The sequence below is a fragment of the Mercurialis annua genome, linkage group LG4, assembly GCF_937616625.2.
Source record: "Mercurialis annua linkage group LG4, ddMerAnnu1.2, whole genome shotgun sequence".
Classification (NCBI taxonomy): Eukaryota; Viridiplantae; Streptophyta; class Magnoliopsida; order Malpighiales; family Euphorbiaceae; genus Mercurialis; species Mercurialis annua.
In genome coordinates, this window is record NC_065573.1 from 27,739,143 (window position 1) to 27,763,697 (window position 24,555).

The 24,555-nt window shown below is 31.0% G+C and overlaps 4 protein-coding genes across 4 annotated transcripts; 2 read left to right on the forward strand and 2 right to left on the reverse strand.

The window, feature by feature from the left end:
- Window positions 1-2,914: 2,914 nt before the first annotated feature.
- LOC126678944 (putative elongation factor TypA-like SVR3, chloroplastic) lies at window positions 2,915-9,675 on the reverse strand. The gene is made up of 14 exons (XM_050373869.2): window positions 9,329-9,675; window positions 9,065-9,174; window positions 8,767-8,970; window positions 8,491-8,667; window positions 7,968-8,120; window positions 6,802-6,891; window positions 6,418-6,552; window positions 6,048-6,164; window positions 5,576-5,727; window positions 5,418-5,502; window positions 5,134-5,228; window positions 4,763-4,928; window positions 4,410-4,605; window positions 2,915-3,531 (listed from the first exon to the last, which is right to left on the reverse strand). The coding sequence occupies exons 1-14, from the start codon at window positions 9,543-9,545 to the stop codon at window positions 3,398-3,400; spliced, it is 2,031 nt and encodes a 676-aa protein (XP_050229826.1). The 5' UTR covers window positions 9,546-9,675; the 3' UTR covers window positions 2,915-3,397.
- A 901-nt stretch (window positions 9,676-10,576) lies between these two features.
- Window positions 10,577-13,120, forward strand: LOC126678943 (pentatricopeptide repeat-containing protein At5g27110-like). The gene has a single exon (XM_050373867.2). The coding sequence runs from the start codon at window positions 10,716-10,718 to the stop codon at window positions 12,990-12,992; it is 2,277 nt and encodes a 758-aa protein (XP_050229824.1). The 5' UTR covers window positions 10,577-10,715; the 3' UTR covers window positions 12,993-13,120.
- Window positions 13,121-13,751: 631 nt separating this feature from the next.
- Window positions 13,752-16,100, reverse strand: LOC126678945 (zingipain-2-like). Its single transcript, XM_050373870.1, has 4 exons — window positions 15,633-16,100; window positions 15,298-15,530; window positions 14,329-14,469; window positions 13,752-14,240 (listed from the first exon to the last, which is right to left on the reverse strand). Exons 1-4 carry the CDS (start codon window positions 16,057-16,059, stop codon window positions 13,941-13,943), a joined length of 1,101 nt encoding a protein of 366 aa, XP_050229827.1. The 5' UTR covers window positions 16,060-16,100; the 3' UTR covers window positions 13,752-13,940.
- A 7,035-nt stretch (window positions 16,101-23,135) lies between these two features.
- Window positions 23,136-24,283, forward strand: LOC126678946 (uncharacterized). Its single transcript, XM_050373871.2, has one exon. The coding sequence runs from the start codon at window positions 23,342-23,344 to the stop codon at window positions 24,104-24,106; it is 765 nt and encodes a 254-aa protein (XP_050229828.1). The 5' UTR covers window positions 23,136-23,341; the 3' UTR covers window positions 24,107-24,283.
- Window positions 24,284-24,555: the final 272 nt, after the last annotated feature.

The window sequence follows — 24,555 nt, forward strand, 5'->3', positions numbered from 1 at the left end:
ATGAAGGCTGAATTTCAGAGATCAAGAAATTCAGAGATAATAGCCGACGGCTGCCGTTGGAGTCTCTGCTAATGAAATCATCTTGGAGACAACATAGAAAACCCCATTCAACCATGGACGGCCATTAGTTTTCTTCCTTTATTTTGCTCTTAAATTACCATAAAATAAAGTGCTCCTTCCGTTTTTTTAGTTATCCGTTTAGTAAAATATATTTATTTTTATTTATTTGTCCATTTAAAATTTTATATAATTTTAACTATTATTTTTCAAATTTAACCCCTGTTAATAAATGATTTTATGAGTCAATTTACAATACATTTATTAATTAATAGGATTATATTGGTATTTATTTTTATAATCTAAAATAAAAAATTAACTATTTTGATATTTTTAATTGATGGATAATTACATATAAACAGAAGGAGTAAAATTTTTCAAACTGATTTTTTGTAGTTATTGACATTGAATACAAGAAAAAAAACTCTAATCACTACAATCTATATAACACTAGAATCCATATGTCAATAACTAAAAAAATCAGTTTGAACTATAAAATATAAAAATATCAGGTTTTATTTTTTCATTTTTAAATATGGGATTAAATTGCTATAAAATTAACACATTAGGATTTATCTTGTGATTATTCCTATTTTAAATATCTTTTTTTTGCCAAAAAAATAAATATTTATTTTTTTAATTTTTAATTTTTAATTTTTTTATGGACATTATTTTTCTCCCTCTATTAATTATGAATATGATAGAGAAAATCTGAATAATAATAATTAAAAATTTGTTTTAAATATTTTATCAATCCTACTGGTTCAAAAGTTCTGTTGTCACTTGTCAGTAGATCATGTAAGTGAAGTTTGGTGGCCTGGAATGACCGAACAACAGAGGAAATATAGAGAGAAGGCGGCTGGAAATTGAGGTAAAAAAAGGTAGAGGAGAAATAAAAATAAATAAATAAAAGCATTGGTGTGTCGAAAAGTAAAAGGGGAAAGGAGCTCTTTTGCTCCTTATGTTTTTATTAGATGTACAAATCGACCCTTAAACTATGCAAATTACATTCATTCTTAGTTCTTTAAATATAATTATAAACTGAAAAATAATGATTCTTTTCCATTCAAAAGGAGGTAATATGGTCCATATATTACTCTAGTAGCCGACTCATCTCTACTGTCTAGTTAAGCTTTCAACTATAGCACTATATCTTTAGTTATGGAAAATGAATTAATTCTTTTTTATTAGGTAGGGAAGAGGGAAATTAAACTAAATGTATTCTTGTAAATGTAAAAAAATAAAAAATAAAAAGTAAATTAATTGCTCAAGTCGACAATTAATTTTTATAATTAGTAAACTTAGCTTATATACTAATTCTAAATTTTTGTAAATATATATATATATTTTAAGAAGTTATAAATTAATTGCTTAAGTCAAATGTTTATGGTGAATTTTAGTGATCAAATTGAAAATGAATTAATGAATATGATAGTTTATATATTCATTATAATACTAACATCTTTGATTGTATCCAGTTTTCAAAATCTAAAGTTTGCAATTGAAGTTGCAATATCTATCTATAACTAGATTGAAGTTGATTTTGATTCATATATTATTTATTTATACCTTTAAGAGTTAGAATAATTTATAATATATATATAATAATTAGATTTAAATTAATTAAAATTAAAAGATTAAATAGGTAAACTAATAAAGTTTATACTTTTTAATATTTTTAATTATCAAACAGATTTATTTAATTCAACATTTAAAACATTTAATATTATTATACTCATCCTCTAACATTTGATTTTTATTTTTACCAACTGATGCCTAATTCCCAATCAGTACTTTTACAGTTTCCCTTTGGCCTAATTACTTAAAAACACCCCATCTTAATTTTTTTTTTCGTTAATACCCCGACCTAGGAAAAATTTCAATTGTACCCTATTTTGGGTTTTTCGTTTTCACCTCTACCCCGAAGTACTAAATTGATCTTTTTTCATCTAAAAAGGTTAAAATAGTCCTTCATTTTAAGCATATATTTCTAATTAGATGTTAATGTTATTAATTACATAAAAATACATTCTCCTTAATAATACTTATTTAATTTATATTAGTTATCAATAATTTTTTTAAATCAAAAACCGTAAAATAAATAAAATTTACATAAAATAAAATATATTAATTTTTTTCCGGTTTTCTTCACGGAAGAGTACGAACTCCTCCTCCTTCTATGAAGGAGGAGGAGGAGCAGCTCGTGCTCCTTCCTTCCTCTGCTCCTTCCATATTAAGGAAGGAGCACAAGCTGCTCCTTTCTTCCATGGAAGGAGCAGCTCGTGCTCCTCAAGAAGGAGCACGAGAACCGAAAAAAATTAAGTTAAAAAAAAGATATCTAGTGACGGTTTATAATTGGAGGACTACGATGCTATGTCAGAAATATTTTTTAAAATAGATTAATTCTTTAATAAAATTTGTAAAAACAATTAATTAGGATTTATTTTAGTATTTTTAAAGATGAAGGACTTTTTTGTATTGTTCCAAATAAGAAAAGATATGGTATAATCCTTTTATTTAGTTGTTATTAACGTTTTTATCCTTAAAGTATTTAAATTATCAATTGTACCCTTAATTGGGGTAGAGGTGAAAATGAAAAATCCAAAATAGAGTACAATTCAAGGTAGGGTCTTTTTAAGTAATTAGGCCTTTCCCTTTTAAAGTCATCTCTATCTTTAATTGCTAAGAGTAACCCTTTAAAAAAAAATCAAAACCATTGAACAAATCGTGCTTTTATTAAATAATCAAAATTACATATTCAATTAAATAAATTGATTAAAATATAAAAGATATATTTTATTCAGTAAAAGAATATTTTTATAAAAAATCTAGACATCAAAATTTAAATTAAACTAAATAAACCAAACCGAAAAAACTGAAATATATAAGACTACCATTTGCAAAAATACGTACAATAGACCTTTAAAATTTAGGAATTCCAATCTAACATTACTTTACATTACATCAAATTAAGAATCTGGTTCTCGACACTACCTTGAAAATCTTCACTTGGCGATAAATTTCGTACTTAGAACCGAATGTTCTGTGTAGTTGTATACCCGCTCGTATTAGGAAGCAAAACTTGGTATGCCCTTGTATTCTCATACAATTATTCTATATGAATACTACAAGGAAAATAGCTTCGGAATATTTCAAGAAAGACGGCATTCATGGACACGAAAAAGAGACAAGGGTGTTAAGTGAGGGTCCAGCAATAGTTTTATTACCTCTAGCAGAGATTATGCACGTACATGTATCTACCGGCAGATCATCTATTCGATATGCTTGTATTCAACGACCCTTCCTGGTAGATCATCTATTTGATATGCTTGTAAAGTGTTCATCGACCCTTTTTCGTGAACTTCGGGTTTTTGGACATTCTGATACTCAAGGGAGTAACCTCCACCAATTCATCTTCTTGAATATACTCGATGCAGTCGTCCAGACTGTAATCTAAGGGAGTGTCGAGAACCACTGCATTGATCAAGAAATATGGGCGGTTAATCCAAGAAATGAAGCCTCGCAATTGCAGATGACAAATTGGAAAATCAAATGCCATAGAAATGCCTTAGTATAGATATTAATATGCTTCTTGATTCTTTTGCTGAAGTGAAGAGCTAACAGAAGCATAGAGATGAATAAAAATGGAATGATCTGCAAAAAACAACATAACCCGGTTTGTTCTCTCTGTACTCCCTAATTTTAGCACTTAAAACGATAATCCTTTAGATTTAGGGTGTGAAAAATCCTAATCAAATCAAGTAATTGAAGGAACTGAAAATATGGTTCAGTTCGGTTTAATATTATAAAATATTTATTTTTTCGATTCAGTTTGATTTTAAAAGTAAAAAATATTTAGTTCAGTTTTGGTATAGATCCAAACAAAAAACTGAACTGAGCCGAAAAACCAACTGAACTGACTAGCTCGACTAGGTTCGATTTGAAATATTTCAAGTCTGTATATTTGATTTGGTTTTTAATTTTGAAAATAAAATCAAAATTTTGGTTTGGAGCAGTTTTGAACTGAATGCACACCCCTACTAGATTAGATTAGACAAGCTCCAAATGCAAGGTAGACACCTCTAGAAGAAAAAGAAGTGATCATTTTTCCTAATCTCAATCATAAACTAATAGAATAACTTTATCAACAGGACAGACACGAACTGCTGGAGATAAAACAATGGTAGCTTCTAATATATTTAGTAGAAAACATGTAACAAAGGGTCTGGAAAAGCAATAAAAAAATAGGAGAGCAGCGCAGACTAATGACTAGTTATTTTTTTATAAGTTAATAAGCGCTTGAATTCATTTATTTCTGATAGAGAAACCAAAATTATGACGAGAGCATTCACCTGTTTGTTCCTTATTTGAACGTACATTTGTTGCAGCTTTCTTCTTACATACATTCAATGATAAGTCTCCTGGTCGTTGATGAATTCCGATTATTTGTCCCTTATAAACATCCACTCCAGGAGCGATGAACATGTGTCCTCTCTCTTGTGAACTAGCAAGAGCATATGAAGTAGATGTTCCTTCCTCAAAGGCAACCTGATGATCAGTCTTTTTGTCAATCAATTGTAAAACTAATGATTATGAAAGAAATTTTCTTCTATGTTAAGAAGTTATTCATGGAACCGATAAAAATAATTACCCCATTTTTGTTGATGTTAAATTGAATATTTAAAATGATTTGAATAGTGATTACCAATGAACCCAGATCTCGTGTAGACATTTCTCCAGCCCAAGGTCCATAACCATCAAATATAGTATTAAGAATTGCTGTTCCACGAGAAGCTGTTAAAATTGCATTCCGCAAACCAAGAAGGCCACGGGTAGGAATCTTATACTTCAACAGTGTTGTTCCTTCAGACCTAGAGAAACGCAATGTCCAGAAAGAACGTCAATATCATATATGATTAGGATGCAGAATAAGAAAATTATGGAAAAATGAGCGAAATGGCACGATAATGGGACAATAGATTATAGAAAGATTAGAGAACATCATTGCTCTCGAATTTGGTTGTAATACATCCAATGCCAATATAAAGGTTGAATTGTTAAGTGTGAGTAACATACCCAAGGCCTTGCATATCAATCATCAGACCACGCCTTTTGCCAAGAAGTTCAACTACAGAGCCCATGTGTACTTCAGGTACCTCCACACTGGCAATCTGCAAGTATCCTCATATTTTAAAAAATAGAAAAACTGATAATTCGGAGCCAGAAAAAAATGACATCCTTCTAGGGAAAATGGAATATGGGAACAGGGGAAAATGGATATACAAAATCATGTTATTCTATGTCCTATGCCAATGTTATCCCTTCAACAGAAATAAGAAAAATTATAGTTGGTAAATCACCTCATATGGTTCCAGCACTTTCTCATCAACTTTTTTGTTAATGACCTTGGGAGGCCCCACCATGAATTCAAATCCTTCTCTTCGCCTGAAAATTTAATTTGTAAAATTAAAATATACAACTGTGGAATTAGAACAGCAAGAAAATAACTTATACTTACATGTTCTCGATCAATATGGTGATGTGCAAAGTACCACGCCCACTAACAACAAATGTATCTGCAGTTTCACCATCTTCAACTTTCATAGCTAAATTTCGCTCAAGCTCTCGGTAGAGTCGATCTCGTAAGTTCCTGCTAGTAACATATTTTCCCTGAAATGGAGAGAACAAACATCAAAGCTTCAATGAGCTTCACAAAGTATTGATTAATTAAACATTACAAAACAGTTGGGAGCAAAAATATAAACAAAGAGGTCACTATGCCAAAGATCATAATTTTTCAATCGCTTAGGCATCAGAAAATGCTGTGCAACCTATGCAAGGATATAAAAAGTACAAATAGCTGAACCAGTAATCTCAATGATTGAGTGATTTTTCATCTTTTCTAAGGGATGGCTTAGGGAAGGAGAGAGACCAAGAGCCAAAATAGAAAGTGAACTTTAATGCTTTAGGTTATTGTCTAGTGGTCAAACCTCACGGCCAACAAATGGCGAAGTGTTTATGGAGAAAGACATTTTCACAGTTGGTTCTTCGACTTTAATAGAAGGTAATGGCTTCCCAGATACTTTATCAGCAATTGTCTCCCCAATCTGACAATCAGACATTACAACATTCAAACAAAATTCAGAAAAGTAAAGTAAGTTCATTACATATCATATAATATAATATAGTAAATCTGGTAGTCTTATGATTAGGAAATATAAAATTTCAGTTCCAATAGTACAGTTCCTTGTTGAAAGACAGACTAGTAGGGAACACTTTTGAAAGCATAACTGGCACAGCACAATCCGAGCTACTCCTTATTAGAATCAGCTAAAAGGGGTGAGGGGAGAAAGAGCTTACTTGAATGTCATCAAGTCCACATACAGCGCAAATGTCACCAGCTTCCACAGTGTCTGCTGGAACCCTATGGAACTTCTCATACACAAAAAGTTCACTAACTCTTGCATATCTACATGAATCTTCTGACGTGCATACCTGATAAATCGAAACCATCATAAGGATAAGGATTGTTTGCTATTCTAAAGGCACCAAAATCCAAAGCTTACTTGAGATAATCATTATTAAACACAGAAAGGAAAAGCATTTTAACAAATTCTGAAGTTTACGCTTGTGATATCAATGGCGTTTCAGTAACTACCAGATTTCAAGTAATCAAACCACAAAAAAACTAATTAAAATGTTTTTTTAAAATAATGTATTGATTAACAAAAGCAGGAAAACCACCTTCACATCCATTCCTTTTCGCAAGGCACCAGCATGCAACCGTCCAATACCTATTCGACCTTTATGTTCATCATACTCGATATTTGTTACCTGTGTCAAGACCAATCAATATTAGTATCAATGTTATAGGGTACACTTACAAGGAATAAGTAAAATAAATCAAAGATCTAATCATTTAAAACCAATTTGTGACCTACATATAAGAATTTAAACACAACCAACCGCTCTAATTACAAAAACTAATATCATGAATCTAGGCATATCTTCAATTGCTGATAAGGAGTTCTAGAAATAGCTCAAAGTTCAGTCAATGAGTAAATCTTCCTAAGAATTTAGTCAATGCTTAACTGAGTAAACTCTGTGCTCAATCTACAAGGAAAATGTTCATTTTAAAAAAAAAAAACTGAAAGTGATAACCCATTCCCCAAGAATTGAAGGGAAAAGTCAGTTTAAAAAAATTGAAAATTTGTTCTTTGCTAAAGAAACATATCCCCTAATATAACTAACAATCACCTATGGAAGACTCATGTTTTATGATCATTCTTAAATTAGATATCATGTCTTATTATGTTGCAACGAACGGAAACGCTCAAACGGAAAATGGGAAAAGGATTTTTTTTTTACAAAAATGGGTTATAAATATAAAGTTTCAGAGTTTTCACAAACATACGGCGAAACATTGGAATCGATATGTTTCCGTGCAATATTGATGTCCCCCAACCTACGGATGGCAATCAGGAGGGAAGTTCTCCATGGGAATCCACCCCCTAATAAATTAGTCTCATGGATACGGGAATGGGGAAAGTTCATTCCCCATTCAAGGGAAGGGGAGGGACGGCGAGTATATTCCCCACCCCATAGGCCATCCATCCCTGTCCCCTTGGGAACTCGATTTATATACATGTATTATAATTTTATTTTATTTAGTATAAATTTAGTTAAAAAATATAATATTGTAAATACTGATCAAAAGATAAAAATATATATAAAAAAATATGTTAATTTAGTGTTTAGACTTTATCTCAAGGATTTGAAAGTGATTTCATATACTAGTTTAAGCTGCAATTGCGCATTCAAGTTTAAGAAAAGAAAATTTTTATCGACACAATATAAAAGTAACAAATAAGGAAAGAGTTGAAATTGCAATACAAGGAACAATCACTAACGAGCATTTGCAGTGCACCATCTTTTTCAATTCGTGGTCCAGGAATGCATCTAATTACGGATTCAAAAAGTGGCCCAAGATCATCAGCCAAAGCATCAGGAGACAATCCTGCTTTTCCTTGTACACCACTTGCATATATTGCTTGGAAATCACACTGCAGGAAAAAAGCAAGATGCTATCATTGAGATACATGTATCCACAAAGCAGTCAAGGTTGAATGACAAAATAGAAATCATGGGGAGAACATGTATTACGTGTGGAAGTTTTTCAATTGTTCCACATAAATTTCTCACTAGAATCAGCTAGCTTTATGATAAGTGTGGTAACTGGTTCATTTTTACTAAGTGTCATTCTCCGCACAACTTCCTAATTATTTTAAAATATTTCTCATCTTGATAGTCAGAACAATTAGCAGCCATCAGATGAAAAAAAAAAATCTCAATTATAGTAATATAGAAAATTCCAATATAATAACCAAATGAAACTTTTAATTCCCAATTTCTCACAAGACATTGTTGATTTACCTGTTCATCTGTTGCATTTAGTTCAATAAATAGTTCAAAGGTGGAATTGATAACAAAATCTGGACGAGCAGAAGGTCTATCTATCTTATTGACAACAACAACAACAGCAAGACCAAATTCCAAAGCCTTCTTCAAGACAAATCTTGTCTGTGGCATTGGTCCTTCAACAGAGTCCACCTTCAAATTCAAATCATTATCCAACATGAGCACGAAAAGTGAAAACATATATAACTGCAAACTCATAACACATGAGCTTCATGAGTTGCAAAAGCATACCACAAGAAGAACCCCTTCCACCATATTGAGAATGCGCTCCACTTCACCTCCAAAATCGGAGTGTCCAGGAGTATCAATTATATTAATCTTAGTATCTTTATAAGTAATAGAAGTATTTTTGCTCAGAATTGTAATCCCTCTTTCACGCTCTAGATCATTCGAGTCCATTATCCTTTCCTGTACGAATTGGTTATCTCGAAAAACCTGCAGAAAAAGATGCAAAACATTTCAACAAGGCATCGACCAAAGTTGGGGTTAAAAAAATAGTATGAAAGACATAAATTTGTGAAAGTGGTACCTTAGATTGCTTCAACATGGCGTCGACCAAAGTAGTTTTGCCATGATCAACATGAGCAACAATTGCTATATTCCTGACATCTCTTCTCCTCATCAATTGAGTCTTCTTCTCTGAGACAGTACCAGCAACAATTGAGCCACCACAATATATAAAAAAAATCACCAACAATAACCATAACAGACAGAAATAAACAAAAACAAGTATAAATTACAAACAACCCATATTTTAGCAATCAAAACAGAGTCATAAGCGATGAAAGTATACCAGCAGTAGGTGTTTCAGTAGCTTGAGAAACGGAGCATTTAACTGAGTTATGAAATGGGGTTCTTGAACGACAGTTGAGTGATGTTCTTCCTCTAGAATTAGAAGATGAAGGTAACAAGCTGATACCCGAGAGTTGCTTCGTGAGTACAGTACGTTTGTGGGTAGAATTAATGATTGAGAAAGAAGAATTGCAGAGGTTAGTGGTAGCCATTTCCATAGTTACTCTCTGTGCAAAGGAGACGGAGAGTAAAAGAAATGGATTTGGGAAATGAGGCTGTAGTGTAGCTTAGTTCTTCTAATTTTCCAATTTAGTAATTATAGGCTCAATTTTTGCCACGATTTCAAATTGGTTCTTCGAATTTTGGGGACCATTTGTTTGGAGCTTTTAACCTCGCCCAATCTTTCTTTGCATTTGCATTTCAACTTGATCGAACATTATTGACAGCCCTTTTTGTCCATTCCTTTGCATCACAATTTAATTAGATTTTTGGAATATGAATTTAATTTAATTCAATTAAGGATATCACATTAAGATATTTAAGTTCAAATTTAAATCATAGAATTCTTTTCTCATTTATCAACCTTTTTAATTCGATTATTTTATTAATCAATGGCAGCAATCCATTTCTTTTATTAATTAAATTAAATCTATTTTAATTCAATAAATATAAATCTTAATTTTTTAGATTTTTTGAAAATTTTCTCTATGAATGTTTTTATAAATATATTGGCACAGAGAGATTTGAAATGTTAGCATGATAAATTTTATTTTTAATGTTTTTTTATTACTTATAAATGTTTTTTTATCATAGTCATTTAGAGATTAAATAATTAAGGAGCAGATTCATCATGAAATTATACATTTAAAGTTTTTGTCACCATAATTGCAAAAATAAATATAAATATGTATTTTAATTATTTGATGAAGAATTGTTTATATTTCTTGAGGAGAAATTCTTAGATAGACTCAGTCCATTACGTCATCCGTGAACTAAACCTATCATATTATGATACGTCATGTACATAAATAAAATTACAATAGTGCCATTATTGTAATAACGTATCATAATGTGATAGGTTAGTTCACGGATAACGACGACGTGATAAACTGAGTTTATCTAAAAATCTCTCCTTTTCGAGTGTGTGTTTTTTGGATATAATATTTTGCATTTTAATTAATAAAATATTTCTAAGTATATATAAAGACAGGTTTGTAGCTCCATCATTAGTTTTAAATCCGAAATTCATAATAAACTCATTTGATTGAATATCATTGAAATTTCGAGCTTTTTCACGGGACCTCTGTATTTTACAAGATGATTGAAGTGAACTGAGGAATCCTCATCATCCTTATCCCAGGATGTCCTGAACTGAGATATTGCATGCAATGACCACCCTTTTCCCCGTCAATACATTGCTTCCTTGTACTATTTCAAAGCCTCAACTTCCATTCCCATCATTAAGAACACAACAGCCTAGTAAAAACTTCACCTGCTCTTGTTTTACACCAGCAACACATCACCATAGTACTCTTCAAACCCCAAAACCAATAGCAGCCCATTCCTCTACCTTCTCAACCGGAGACTGGCCTGAGCTCCTCAAATTATTCATCGGGTCTCGACATTTCTTGCTGGCTCAAGCAGTCCACGCTTACTTAACCAAATTAGGCTGTCAACATGGTACCTTTGAAGGAAATAATCTTATTAATTTGTATCTGAAATTTGATAGATTACATTTAGCACAGAAGGTGTTTGATGAAATGCCTGTTAGAAACCAAGTTACTTGGACTTCACTCATTAAAGGGTATTTAGAGGATAATGATTTTCAATCTGTATATCGTATGGTGGATGATATGCATAATTCTGGAGAAATGTTCAATGAGCATACTTGCACTGTCATATTACAAGCATGTAGCTCCACGGAAGATCTAATACTTGGAGAACAGGTTCATGGGTTTGTTATAAAATCTGGATTCGATGACAATGTGTTTGTTTCTACTTCCTTGATTTCTATGTATACCAAATGCGGATCCTTTGACGGCGCAGAGAAAGTGTTTGATAACGCGGCTTTTAAAGATGTGAGGTGCTTAAATTTCATGATTTTGGAATATGGGAGGGCTGGAAATGGGCAGAAAGCTATCGAGGTTTTTATAACTCTGCTAAATGATGGATTTGAGCCAACTGATTATACATTCACTAATGTGATTAGTGCATGCAGTGGAAACTTAGGTGTAGAGGAAAGTAAACAATTACATGGGCTTGCTTTTAAGTATGGTGTCCTGACAGAACCTTCAGTTGGAAATGCAATCATTAATATGTATGTGAACAATGGAATGACCAAGGAGGCTGAGAGAATGTTTTCTTCAATGAGCGAGAGAAATTTGATTTCTTGGACTGCGCTTATATCAGGCTACACAAGGAGTGGTGATGGCGGAAAAGCTGTTGATGCATTCTTGGAATTGCATGATAAACTTGGTGTCGACGTTGACTCTACTTTTTTAACTGTCGTTCTTGATGGCTGCTCAGAGTCTAAAAACTTGGAAATGGGCGTTCAAATCCATGGGTTTTTGATTAAGCTGGGCTATACATGTGATGTTAATATTGCAACTGCTTTGATAGATATTTATGCAACCTGTGGGAATCTGCAGTCTGCAAAAATAGTTTTTAATGGTCTTACAAGTAACTGTATTGCGTCTTTCAATGCCATTCTAGCGGGATTCATGGAAAGCAATGACGATGGAGAAGATCCTTTGTTTTTGTTTAATCAGATGAGATTAGCTGGTATCAAACCAGACTCAGTGACCTTTTCACGATTCCTTAGTTTATCAGCTAATCAAGCTTCATTTGAAAGAGGGAGAAGTTTTCACGGTTATGCTATTAAGACAGGACTCGAAGCTGATATCTCCCTAGCAAATGCAGTGATTACGATGTATGCCAAGTGTGGCTGCATTGAAGATTCCTATCAAATGTTTGGCGTTATGAATGACCATGATTCCGTATCTTGGAACGCCATGATATCTGCTTACGCCTTTCATGGTCAAGGCCAAAAGGCACTGCTGCTATTTGACGAAATGAAGAAAAAGGGATTTGATCCTGATGGGTTCACCATGTTAGCCGTTATGCAAGCATGCGCGTATTGTGGTCTATGGAAAGATGGAATATCCATATTCAAAGGAATGGAACCAAAATATGGAATTAAACCACAGCTAGAGCACTATGCTTGTGCAGTTGATCTTTTCGGTCGGGCTGACCAGTTTTCAGAAGCAATGGATGTAATAAATGAAAGCCCTTTTCCAAACTCAACCCTGCTTTGGAGAACTTTGGTCAATGTGTGCAAGTTACGTGGCGATTTGAAATTCGGCAAGTTAGCTTCTACGCGTTTGCTTGATTTGTCACCTGATGAGGCTGGATCGTACATACTTGTTTCGAATATGTATGGCAGTGGAAAAATGTTAGATGAGGCAGCGAAGGTTCGAACTATTATGAATGACTTGAAGATAAGTAAAGAAGCAGGAAGTAGCTGGATTGAGATAGATAATAAGTTTCATAATTTTGTGGCAAATGGAAAAGATCATTCCGAAAGTAGCAAAATTTATACATTATTGAATTTCTTAACAAGCGAGATGAAACGATCAGGCCTTCATTTTATAGCCAAATCAAATTGAGATTTAAGTTATCTGGAAATATGATTAGGCCTTTATTTTATAGCTAAGATTAATTTGAAATTAAACTTTTGTAACTAATTCAACTGTAGCATCGTTTTAGTAAGCAATAGAATACATTTATAATTTTATTTAGAAATGGCAGTAGCTCTACTAAATTTAGTACTTAAATTACGGTAATAAAGCTAAATTTTTGTTTAGTAACAATATCTTATAACCTATATTTTATATACAGTTTTGCAAAATATTTTGTCACAAAAAACATAATTAGTTTTAATAGTGACAAAAATATTTGACAAATATTAATTTATCATAGTAGCATTTTATTTTATTTAATTATTACAAAAGAAAATTTGTCATAATGTTTTTAAATATTATATAAAATTTATTTTATCATCATAATTATATTTTTAATTTATAGTGACAAAACATTTTTGGCAAAATACTTACAAAAAATATAAATACAATTTATAGTAACAAAAGATTTGACAAAATATTAATTTATCATAATATCATTTAATTTTACTCTAATTGTGACAAAATATTTTTTGTCATAATTAACCCGTTTATTACGACAAAATTTAATTCGTTTGTCACAATAAAAGAAATTTCTTGTAGGTATAACATGTTTATTTCAATAAATTGTTTGTAAATAACATATTATATAAAAATATTTAACAAATTATGATGTTTCTAACAAACAAAATTAAGATGATATTTTGTACTTTTTACCATGTTATTTACCTATTTATATTCGCACAATTTATAATTATTTAAGTCTTTTATTATATTTATTTATTATAATTCAGCTCTCTTTTAGTGGCGACATAGAGCCACGAGAACTTTTAAATTTTAAACACAAACTAGACCAAATTCATAATAAATTAGATGGATTTATATAATCCACAGTACAACAAACTAATTTCAAGTTCAACCGCTGAACTTTCCAAATCAGTAGCTTTTCTTGGTAGTTGTTTGCATTGCTGTGACATTGAGAATGTCATAGTTTGCAGATTCTGTGGGAAGACGTAGATGAAATCCCTTCTTTCTTGGAAATGTAGCCCACATATTAATACCACAAAGCCCTTTTCTACCAACATTGCGCTTCAGCAGAATATAACCATCCATTCCCCACTGTTTTCCCCATGAATTCTTTGCAATCCAATAATCTACACCATTTTTTGATGTCCCGTATCCTACTATCAGTACTGCATGATCTACAGTAAGGCAACACGGGCCCGTAAATATATCCTATCACAAAAAGAAATCAGAATTAATTTTCAAAAAGAAGTGATGGTTGAGATTTCTATACATCATCATAAAAAAGACAAGAACTGACCTGTGAGTACAACTGAAATACTCTGTCCTTTACACATATAGCCACACTTACAGGTTGAATTGCAACAACTTTCAGTAGCAAACGCTCATTTCCGTAGGGCACTTTACTATATGCATCTATGGTTCCCGCACCTCTATTTAACTGCCATGAGTTGTATTTATTTCAAACACTTTAATCTTTAAATCATAGATTTTAAATGAATGGATTTCAAAAACATAGGATCCAATGATATTGGGGTTAAATATTTTTGAACTATAGGTCTTTTACAAAACGGTTACAAAACTATAAAAAGTTAAAAAATGGTTATCGAACTATAATGTTTTTATTCACAAAAAAACTATAACGTTATTACAAAACAGTTACAAAACTATACAATGTTATAAAGGGCTTACCATTTTTTTTAAAAAGGTTACCAAATGTGGACAAAAAAACATGCATATTAAGGTATTCTTTTTGGTAAAAAATTAATAGTTCAATAACCGTTTTGTAATTTTTTATAGTTCGATAGCCAATTTATAAAAAAAAATATATAATTTAATAATTATAAGATTAATTACATACAAAATCACCACCTTTAGACAAAGTTTTAAAAATAACACGACTTTTAAAACGTGTCAATTCAGGACACCACCTTTTGTTTCGTTTCAAAAACAACATCGACAACTTTTAGTGGCATTTATTTTGACGTGACATGACATGTGGTAGACCCATATGGTGTCCAAGTCAGCGAAATTTTACTTAAAAATGTGCCCATTTTGTTTTTAAAAAGAAATAAAAGATGATGCCTTGAATTGACACGTTTTAAAGGTCGTGTTATTTTTGAGATTTCATGTAAAGGTGGTGATTTTATATGTAATTAATTTTTTTATATAATTCAGTAACATATAGTTGGATGACCTCAAAAATATTTAAACCGGTGTGTAACAGTTGCTGGGTGAAAAAAAGAAATGGGAAAAACAAAGTTGTTACCTTGTCCGTTTGGCATTTCATTTCCCGAGCTTCATATGGATACTCATTCTCCGGGAGTATCCCATGGTTCTTGATCGCAAACTTGTATGTATTGGCCACGTATCCAGGCACACAACCAGGGGCAAGACCATTACAATCAACCACCTCCTGTTCAGAAAGGTCAACAAGAGTTCCATTCACAATCTTGTTTAAGCCTTCAATAGCTCCTACGCCAGAGAAAACCCAGCAAGAATCTGCAAATTACAGTAAACAAATACTATGATCTCATCCTTTCCCTTTTACAAATAACCAAAGACATAATATTACAGTCATTTTGAAACAAACACGGAACTTACTGCAGTCTCCTTGATTTTGAACCTCAGTAACAGCCCCTTCCGCTCTCCAGTCAACTGCCGAAGGAGCCTGGCCAACAATATCAGGGAATGGTAACCGGTGCTCGAGAAGATCGAGAGGGGCGGAAGCAGTAGAAATTCCCATGTGAGATGCTTTAAACTCGTCGTGGGTGAGATCAGCAAAGGCGTTAAGAGAAAGGGTGTAGGAAGATTTTCCCTGAGTGTTATGGTTGTTAACAAATTCAAAGTTGTCCGCAAACACTTTGAGCCTGTACAACTTCTCCTCAGCTGATGCGTATGTTTTGGCATTCTGTTTGGTCCATGTTTCGAACATTTTGGAGATGTCATCATGAGACGAATAAGCAGCGGAAAGGTAAGACAAAAGGAGAGTGATCAACAAAAATGTTGCAGAAACTGAGTGGAACTTCATTTTTCTTGGTGCAACTTTTTGGCAATGGCCAATTCTGTTTATATAGGATTAATTGAATGGTTCAGTAAAAGAATTCCTATCTTTTATTTAAATCACTTTTACTTTTACGTAAATCACATCCCATTTAACAACCAATAAAATCTTATCTACATAAGATTTTCTTATAAAAATTGAAAAATACAATTAGACTTATATATACATTTCTGTATTATTTTTGGTGACGAGGACTCACTCCTATAAACTGAAACCTAAACTCACTGTCAAACCTCAAAATGTGAACCATCTGCAAATGGCCGAAACAGTCCAATTCCAACCACTCTATATTTTTTTTAAATATAGCCGGAGTTTGACCCACGACCATGGTGCCTAGATGGCTGAGACTATGAGCATTACACCAAATCCGTACCGGCAATTTATGACATTGTTTACAAAATAAATTAAAGGTTTAAGGTCTGAAAAACTACCGACCTTTTAAATTTTTTTCAATTGCACCCTCACCTTATAATTTCTTCAATAGCACCCTATTTTGTATTTTTGGCTTTCAATAGCACCCCGACCTTGTAAAACAGTCAATTTTACCCTATTTTGTATTTTTGACTTTCAATAGCACCATAAATTATCAAATTAACTCATTTATCGAAAACTTATTTGAACTTTTTTTAAGTTAAAAGACTTGTTTAAAAATGTCCAAGTAGAAAAAAGTATGATTTCATCTTTAAATTTAGTTTTTTTGAAAATTTTCATCCTTATAGTAATCAAATCATTTAATTTTTTTATTTTAGAGTGCTATTGAAAGTTAAAAATACAAAATAGGGTGCTATTGAAAAAATTATAAGGTGAGAGTGCTATTGAAAAAAAAATTTAAAGGTCGGTAGTTTTCCAGGCCTTAAGCCTAAATTAAATAATAAATTGTATGGTTCAATTTCAATAGCTCATCTCTTTGTATGATATTTTTAGTTTTAAGCGGTTGAATCAAATTTTCAATCATTTTTCAAAATCAAATCGGATTGATTTTTGGGTTGCAGACTTGCAGTTGCACCCGCCAATCAAGTAGTATGATTTTTTAAACATTGAGTGATACTATTTTTAGAGTAAGAATTGTTTTCAATAGAGTTCAAAAAATTCATAAATTATTATTTGTATTAAAATAACTGTAGATTAAATGAAGAACGATGTTATAAAATTTAAAATTCTTGCCTGCTTTAGTAATTTTTACTCTAAAAATTAGCGTTGTGCTGAATATCTTTTTTTTTTTTAAGCCTAATGGTGTTAAACAGTCAAAAAAATTTATTTTTTCATAATCTGTCTAAAGCTTTTAAAATTTACCAATTCCGATTCGATAATTCCATTGTAATTCAATTTTTCAATTAATTTTAGGCTAAACCCATTCTGAGATCACTCTACTCTTCACTTTTTTTTTCATTGGGTCCCTTTATTTCATTTTCTCATAATCGAATCCCTTTGGTTTTCGTTGTTATTACACCCTTTTATGAATGGAATTCGGAGAGTGCAACACACTCTCGTTACTGAGAGTGGCGAAAAATAAAAATGGCATTTTAACCTTAAAAATAAAATAAAAATATATTAAATTTATTGTATTTAGTTTATAATACAATAAAACCATTGTACTTATCATACAAAACAAAATCAAACTCAAACTTTAAATTAAATTAATTAATAAAAAGATTAACTCGAGACTTGATTTTTTTTTTCGAAATAAAATTTAGTCCGTAAATTTAATCTCGTTGCCCTCATATAAATTTTATTTAATTAAATTAAATTTCAATTTATTTTTTTTTAAAAATATTAATACAAAAAAAAAATTACGCCCATTACCACTGAAAATGATGGCCTTTCTTTCCTCCATTAATGGAGGAAACCTGCTCGTTAATGGAGGAAACGAGATATGTTTCCTCCAATAATGGAGGAAACACTCATTTCCTCCATGGAGGGAACCAGGTGAATCTCGTTTCCTCCATGGGAGGAAATGAGTGTTTCCTCCATTATTGGAGGAAATAGATCTTATTTCCTCCATTTGGAGAAAACTTGTGTTTTCTCCATCAATGGAGGAGAGACATCTCTCCTCCATTAATGGAGGAAAGAAGAAGTCTCGCCTTCCATTTTTTTTAGGGAAAAATATTTTTTGATCTTTGTATTTTAAATATATTATTTTTTATATTTATTTATTTTGACACATCATTATTTAATAGAAGTTTAATATTTAACGGAGAGTGTAGCACACTCTCCACATCTAATACGTATAGGGGTATAGAAACAACGAAAACGAAAGTAAAGGGATTCGATAAGGAGAAAATGAAGTAAAAAATCCAATGAAAAAAAGTGAAGGGTAAAGGGACCTCATAATGGGTTTAGCCTTAATTTTATGTATAACCTTTGACCTCGATACTATATTTTTTTATTTTTTTATAATGTATTGAATTTCAAATTTGTTTTTTTTTCAATCGCTCAAAGATAAATAATATCAATTAGATTTTGATGTTATTTTTAATTTTTTTTTGGATTAAGAGTTAGATTTTATAATTTTAAAAAATAAATTTTATTTATTAAGGAATTATTACATGAAAAATAGAATAATTAAATTGATTACAAAAAATAGATAGAATTATAATAAAATTATCAAATTAAAATTTATAAATTTTAAATATTGTATGTAAATTTATAAAAATTTAAAAATATTTATTTATGATCATCGTTAATTATTCTATATACAATAATTTTAATTTTTACGTTTATCATCAGTCGTCCTTTACAACTCGCACAAGTTGCATGTGATTGAATTAGATGTATGGAGTTGTTAATTTTTTTTTTTTAAAAAATGACTTGTTGTTTTGTCAATTTCATGATAGTGATACATAGAATGAAAACAAATCATACAGCACATGCATGATATTGAATGTGAAAACGATAATATAGTAATAAAGTTGTTGCTAAAAGTCTAAACAAATTAGCCCCATTTATTTTGATGTTAAAATAATCTAAAAACATATACAGCTAATGTTTGATTGAGAATTACTATAGAAGGTTCAATATTGTTTCAAATTGGGTGCCGAATTGAAGATTAAATGGTAGTTTGCTAATATTACTCACCTCTGTGTATGAGCCTAATCTTATAACATTATTTATAAGTTTCTTTTTTTATAAATGTTTAGAAATTAATACACACAGGTGAGTATTTGGTCGGTTTGGTTAAATCCAAATCTAAATCTCCAAAACTCATGAACTCTCCCGAGTTTTAAAATAGAGGGAAATACTTACCTAAACCCGGTTTATGAAAAATTTATTTTGATCCTATCCAATGAGGTTTTAGAAAAATGAGAAGAGAAATTATGTTAGATTTTCTACCACATCATTGGGTAGGTGCATGGTAAATTTATAGACCGGGTCTATGTAAGTATTTCCCTAAAATAGAAACCGGCCGAAAGAATTCCTTAATCAAAACCAACCTGATCATAAAAAAATAAAACCAAACTAAAATCCAGTTCATTTTTGAAATTTTGTCCGATAAAAAAGAAAATAAAAAAATATTAACTAAATTTGATTTTTAATCGGTTTGGTTAATTTGGGTTTTCAAAATTCAAAACCAAACAAATAAAATTGAAAACTAAAACTGAACTAACCTCTGTTTTTACGAAACCGACCCGATCAAAAGTTATCATTTGGTTAGTTAAATCAGCCGGTTCAAAAATTTTCTCACTCCTATGCAAACGAATAAAAGAAAAATTAATAGAAATAAATAAGCAAACTTCAAAATACGGAAACAATCAAACAAACAAAACAAACGTTGTTTGGTGATTATCTATGTCCGACGAACGAAAAAATTAATAGTTCACTAATATTAAACAGAGACTACAAAAAAATGGTTATAGATCGTTTTGAGATTTTCATACGTTGACATAAGAGCTGTTATTCATAGACTATCATCATTTCATGATATCAGAAATTATTCTGTTAATGATGATAGAATCAGTTGGGTGATAGTTTTTCCTAATACATTGTTACATTTTGGGTGATCTATTGGTGATTAAAAAAACCCTTCTGGATGATTGTTTTTGCAGTATCATCATCTAATTTTAGACGACTCACTCAGTTTCTTGAGGAGTCATGTATTTTGTAATTATAATAATTCTATCAATGAAAATTAGTTTTTAATAAAAAATAAAATGTCTAAAAAAACATTTTACTCTTATTTTTACTTTTATTATTTTTGTTCTCTTTCCTATATTACAAAATGGAATATTTAAAATAATTATTCATATTTAAAAAAAATGGTAAAAAAATTCACCTATGATTGAAAGATATTTTCGTTTATGTCTTATTTTGGATAGAAAATAGGAATTTTATCTTCAATTGTCTGTATTTGAGTTGTATGGCTGAAGAGACGGTTAGGGGATATCCCCTTCCAAACAGCTACCGAGGGCCTAGTTAGTACACTTCAATTATTTGTTGAGGCCTAGTGCAATACACTTCAATTATTTGTTGAGGCCTAGTGCAGTACACTTCAATTATTTGTTGAGGTAATTACTTTTAGGATGATTACTATTTACTTATGTGGTATTTACCGATGCATTTGTGAGTTTTACGATGGCCTGAATATTAGTTTTTTAATGCTTAAGTCGGTGTTAAGTTTATGAGAGAATAATTATATTCAAATTTAACTCTGTGTGCAGGTAATATCTTAGTCTTTTATATAGTGATGAGTAAATGTCTAGTAGAGTTCTAAAAAGAACAGAGACAGTGACGAAGCTAGCCCCAAAATTAAGGTGGGGCACAAATTTAATTTAAAAATACAATAATATATCATACCAAAAAAAATATACCAAATAAATAAATAAATATTTTATGGTTACGTCAACGATATTATAAAAATTTAATTCTATCTTTTTAATTTTAAATTTATTTTACATGCAACGGATTTGTTTTAATGAAAAATAAAATGAAAAGGTAAAAACACATTAGATTACTATATTTGAACATAATTAAAAAAAATAAAGGTATATTTTTAGATAAATATGTTGAAAATTTTAGTACTAAAATTTAATTTAAATAGAGTCTGCAACATAATAATTAGGTTTTACTTCCTAACTTTAATAATATTTTAGGCTAATCTAAATTATATGTTAGATTTTATCATACAATACTTTTCTACAAAATCCAATGAATTTATTTTATCTGGTCCAAGCAATATATTGAATGACACATTTTTCTACTGTTAGTGTAACTTAGAAAGTCTAATTAATTAACCCATAAACTTGATTTATTAGATTAGCTAATATGTTCTTTTATCAATGTGAGGTAAGGCCTAGGCCCAACCTGGCCCTACCTTACATCCGTTCCTGAACAGAGATTCCTTTTAGGAGGTTGGATCTGAATAAAAAAATCTTATTTAGTGTGTTTTTCTTTATGAAATGAATCTTATTTATAGGGTATTTTTCATGTATTGTATTTTAGTTTTGAATAGGAAACTATCTTTGATTTTTCTAAAAGATATAGATCTTCTAATACTTTCCTTTTTTATCGCCATTTATAGGAGAAATTCTTATGTAGACTCGGTCCACCACGTCATTCATGAACTAAATCTATCATATTATGACACGTCATTAAAATAATGACGCTATTGTAATATTATTATTCAAAAGTGTAAAAAGTAATAAATAAAATTATAATAGCGCCACTATTTTAATGACGTGTCACCTGATGAGGCTGGATCGTACATACTTGTTTCGAATATGTATGGCAGAGGAAAAATGTTAGATGAAGCAGCGAAGGTTCGAACTATTATGAATGACTTGAAGATAAGTAAAGAAGCAGGAAGTAGCTGGATTGAGATAGATAATCAGTTTCATAATTTTGTGGCAAATGGAAAAGATCATTCCGAAAGTAGCAAAATTTAAAGGCCTAATCACTCAAAAACCCCTCACCTTTAAACTTTTTTTCAATTCCACCCCGACGTTGAAAATTTGTCAATTTTACCCACTTTTGAATTTTCCATTTTCAATTGTACCCCAATATTTTAATTTTTATTAATTTTTTTAATTAAATGATGAAATCATTCAATTAATTAAGTCTAAACATGAAATTAAATTCTTTTTTATTCAAAAAAGTACAAATAAATCCTTTATTTTTAAAAACTAACTAAAAACCATAATCAAATTAACACTAATTTAAATTCTTAATTAATTTAACTAAATTTAAATAAATTTTAAAAATATACAATTAATATATGCGAGACATGGAGAATGTTTTAAACAAATTTCCAAACGCAAAAGACGTTAATTTAATTTTTCAGGGTACAATTGAAACACAAAAATGCAAAATAGGGTAAAATTGACAAATTTTCAACGTCAGGGTATGATTGAAAAGGGGCTAAAAGGTCGGGGGTTTTTAAGACATTAGGCCAAATTTAAATGAAATGATTAGGCCTTTATTTTATAGCCAAAGTTAAATGGAAACTAAACTTTTGTAACTCATAAACTGTAGGATCATTTTAGTAAACAATAGAATACATCTACAATTTAATCGAGAAATGGTAGTAGCTCTACCAAATTTAGTTCTTAAATTTAAAACAATAAAGCTAAATTTTTGTTTAAATATAATATCCTAATAATTTTATTTCGATTGCTATTAAATGAATTTATTGAACAGTGAGTTTTTTTTAATGGTTGAGAAAGCAGAACCGTTTAATATTGAGCAGCGAGTCTCTTTTTTTCAAACTTAATCAAATCATTTTTTGAAAATTATATTAAAGTATATTATTTCTTATCATTTGTTTTTGAAATACAAAAGTAAATTAATAAATTTTAAGTAGGTACAGTAAAAAAAATTAAAAGAAGGGAATAATTATTATTTATTATTCGAAGACTATATTACTCTAGTGAAGTGATATAGATTTATAAATTTGTATAAATAATTATTAATTGAAGGGTATATTAGTCTAATGATATGTATGATCATGATGTAGAGTGGGATTACCACGCACTTACCAGGGGCTGAAATGGAAAAATTCCCGCCATTGTAATCAGGAATCTTATTATTATACAAATCAGGAATCCTATTACTAAACGAATTAGGAATCCTAGGAATTAAGAATCCTAATACTAATCATTTATCTCTCCCTATATATAAACACATTACAAACTTAGGTTTTCCTATTCTTTTGCCTGGCTCGTTTCGTGAGAAGAGGTTAATTCGGAAATTAGGTTCGTTCGATTACTGCTGAGGTTTATTTTTTGTTGTTGAGATTTGTGATCAGCAAACAAATAAGATGGGAGAAAGAAAAGTGATTAACAAATATTATCCACCCGATTTTGATGCGGCCAAGTTACCCCGTCTTCGAAGAGCACAGAATGATTCAATGAAAGTTCGGATGATGCTTCCGATGAGCGTCCGCTGCAATTCCTGCGGGCATTATATATACAAAGGCACCAAATTTGATATGATCAAGGAAATAGCTCAAGAAAAATATATTAATGTTATATCTATTCACAGATTTTATTTCAGGTGCACCCACTGCAAGGCTCTGATTACCTTTAAAACAGACCCTCAAAATAGTGATTATATAGTCGAGAATGGCGCTAATCGAAATTTTGAACCCTGGAGAGCTCAGCCTGAGGAGATGGACGGCGGTCAGGATGCAATGGAATCGCTGGAGAATCAGAGTTTGGATAATAAGAGGAGAATGCGTAGTGAGGATCAACTTGACGAGTTGAAGAGTTTGAAGTCTAGACAGGCCAGACTTATTAATTCAGACACACTGCTTCATGTTGTTTTGGCAGAGAAGACAAAGAAGTTAGAAGAAGCAGAAGAGGATGAAGCACTTGTCAAATCTGTTTTTGGACAGAGGTCTAAAGTCCTACGCAGGGTTCGTGACGACGACGACGAGGATGATGATGATTTCCACCCCATCAGGAAAAAGGCTTCTTATCAAATTTCAAGTAAATCTACGGATACACTAACAAAGAGCAATGCTAGTACTGGTTGTAAATTACCAATGCTCAGGTATTTGGTCATCAAAAAACAACACGTGTAATGAGATTTCAATTTTGTTCTGCAGGGTTGCTACTCAAGGACACATAAAAGAGCTGCATAGCCAATAGTCTTTAACTTTTGTGCATTATTAGTCACTGGTAATGAGATTTCAATTTGGTTATGTTGATTAAAGAAAATCATAAATGACCCTGTTCTTTCATATTGGATGCAAATCATGCTCATTAATTTCTCATTGCATGTCTTTCACTATTTATGTCTTAATTAGTTTTTTAATATTCCATCTCTTTTAAGCATTTTAAAACTGTTCTAATATAGAATACAGCTTTGGGTTGGGCCACTGGAGCTCGTAACTGGCCGTCAACCTGAGCTTGCAGAACAAACTGAGTCTGTTGACATTGTTACGGGTTGGTAGAAAAATCAAAATAAGTAATCGAACAGTCCGAGTTGTAGATGGTAAGATATCAAACACTTCCAAAGGGAGCACTAGAC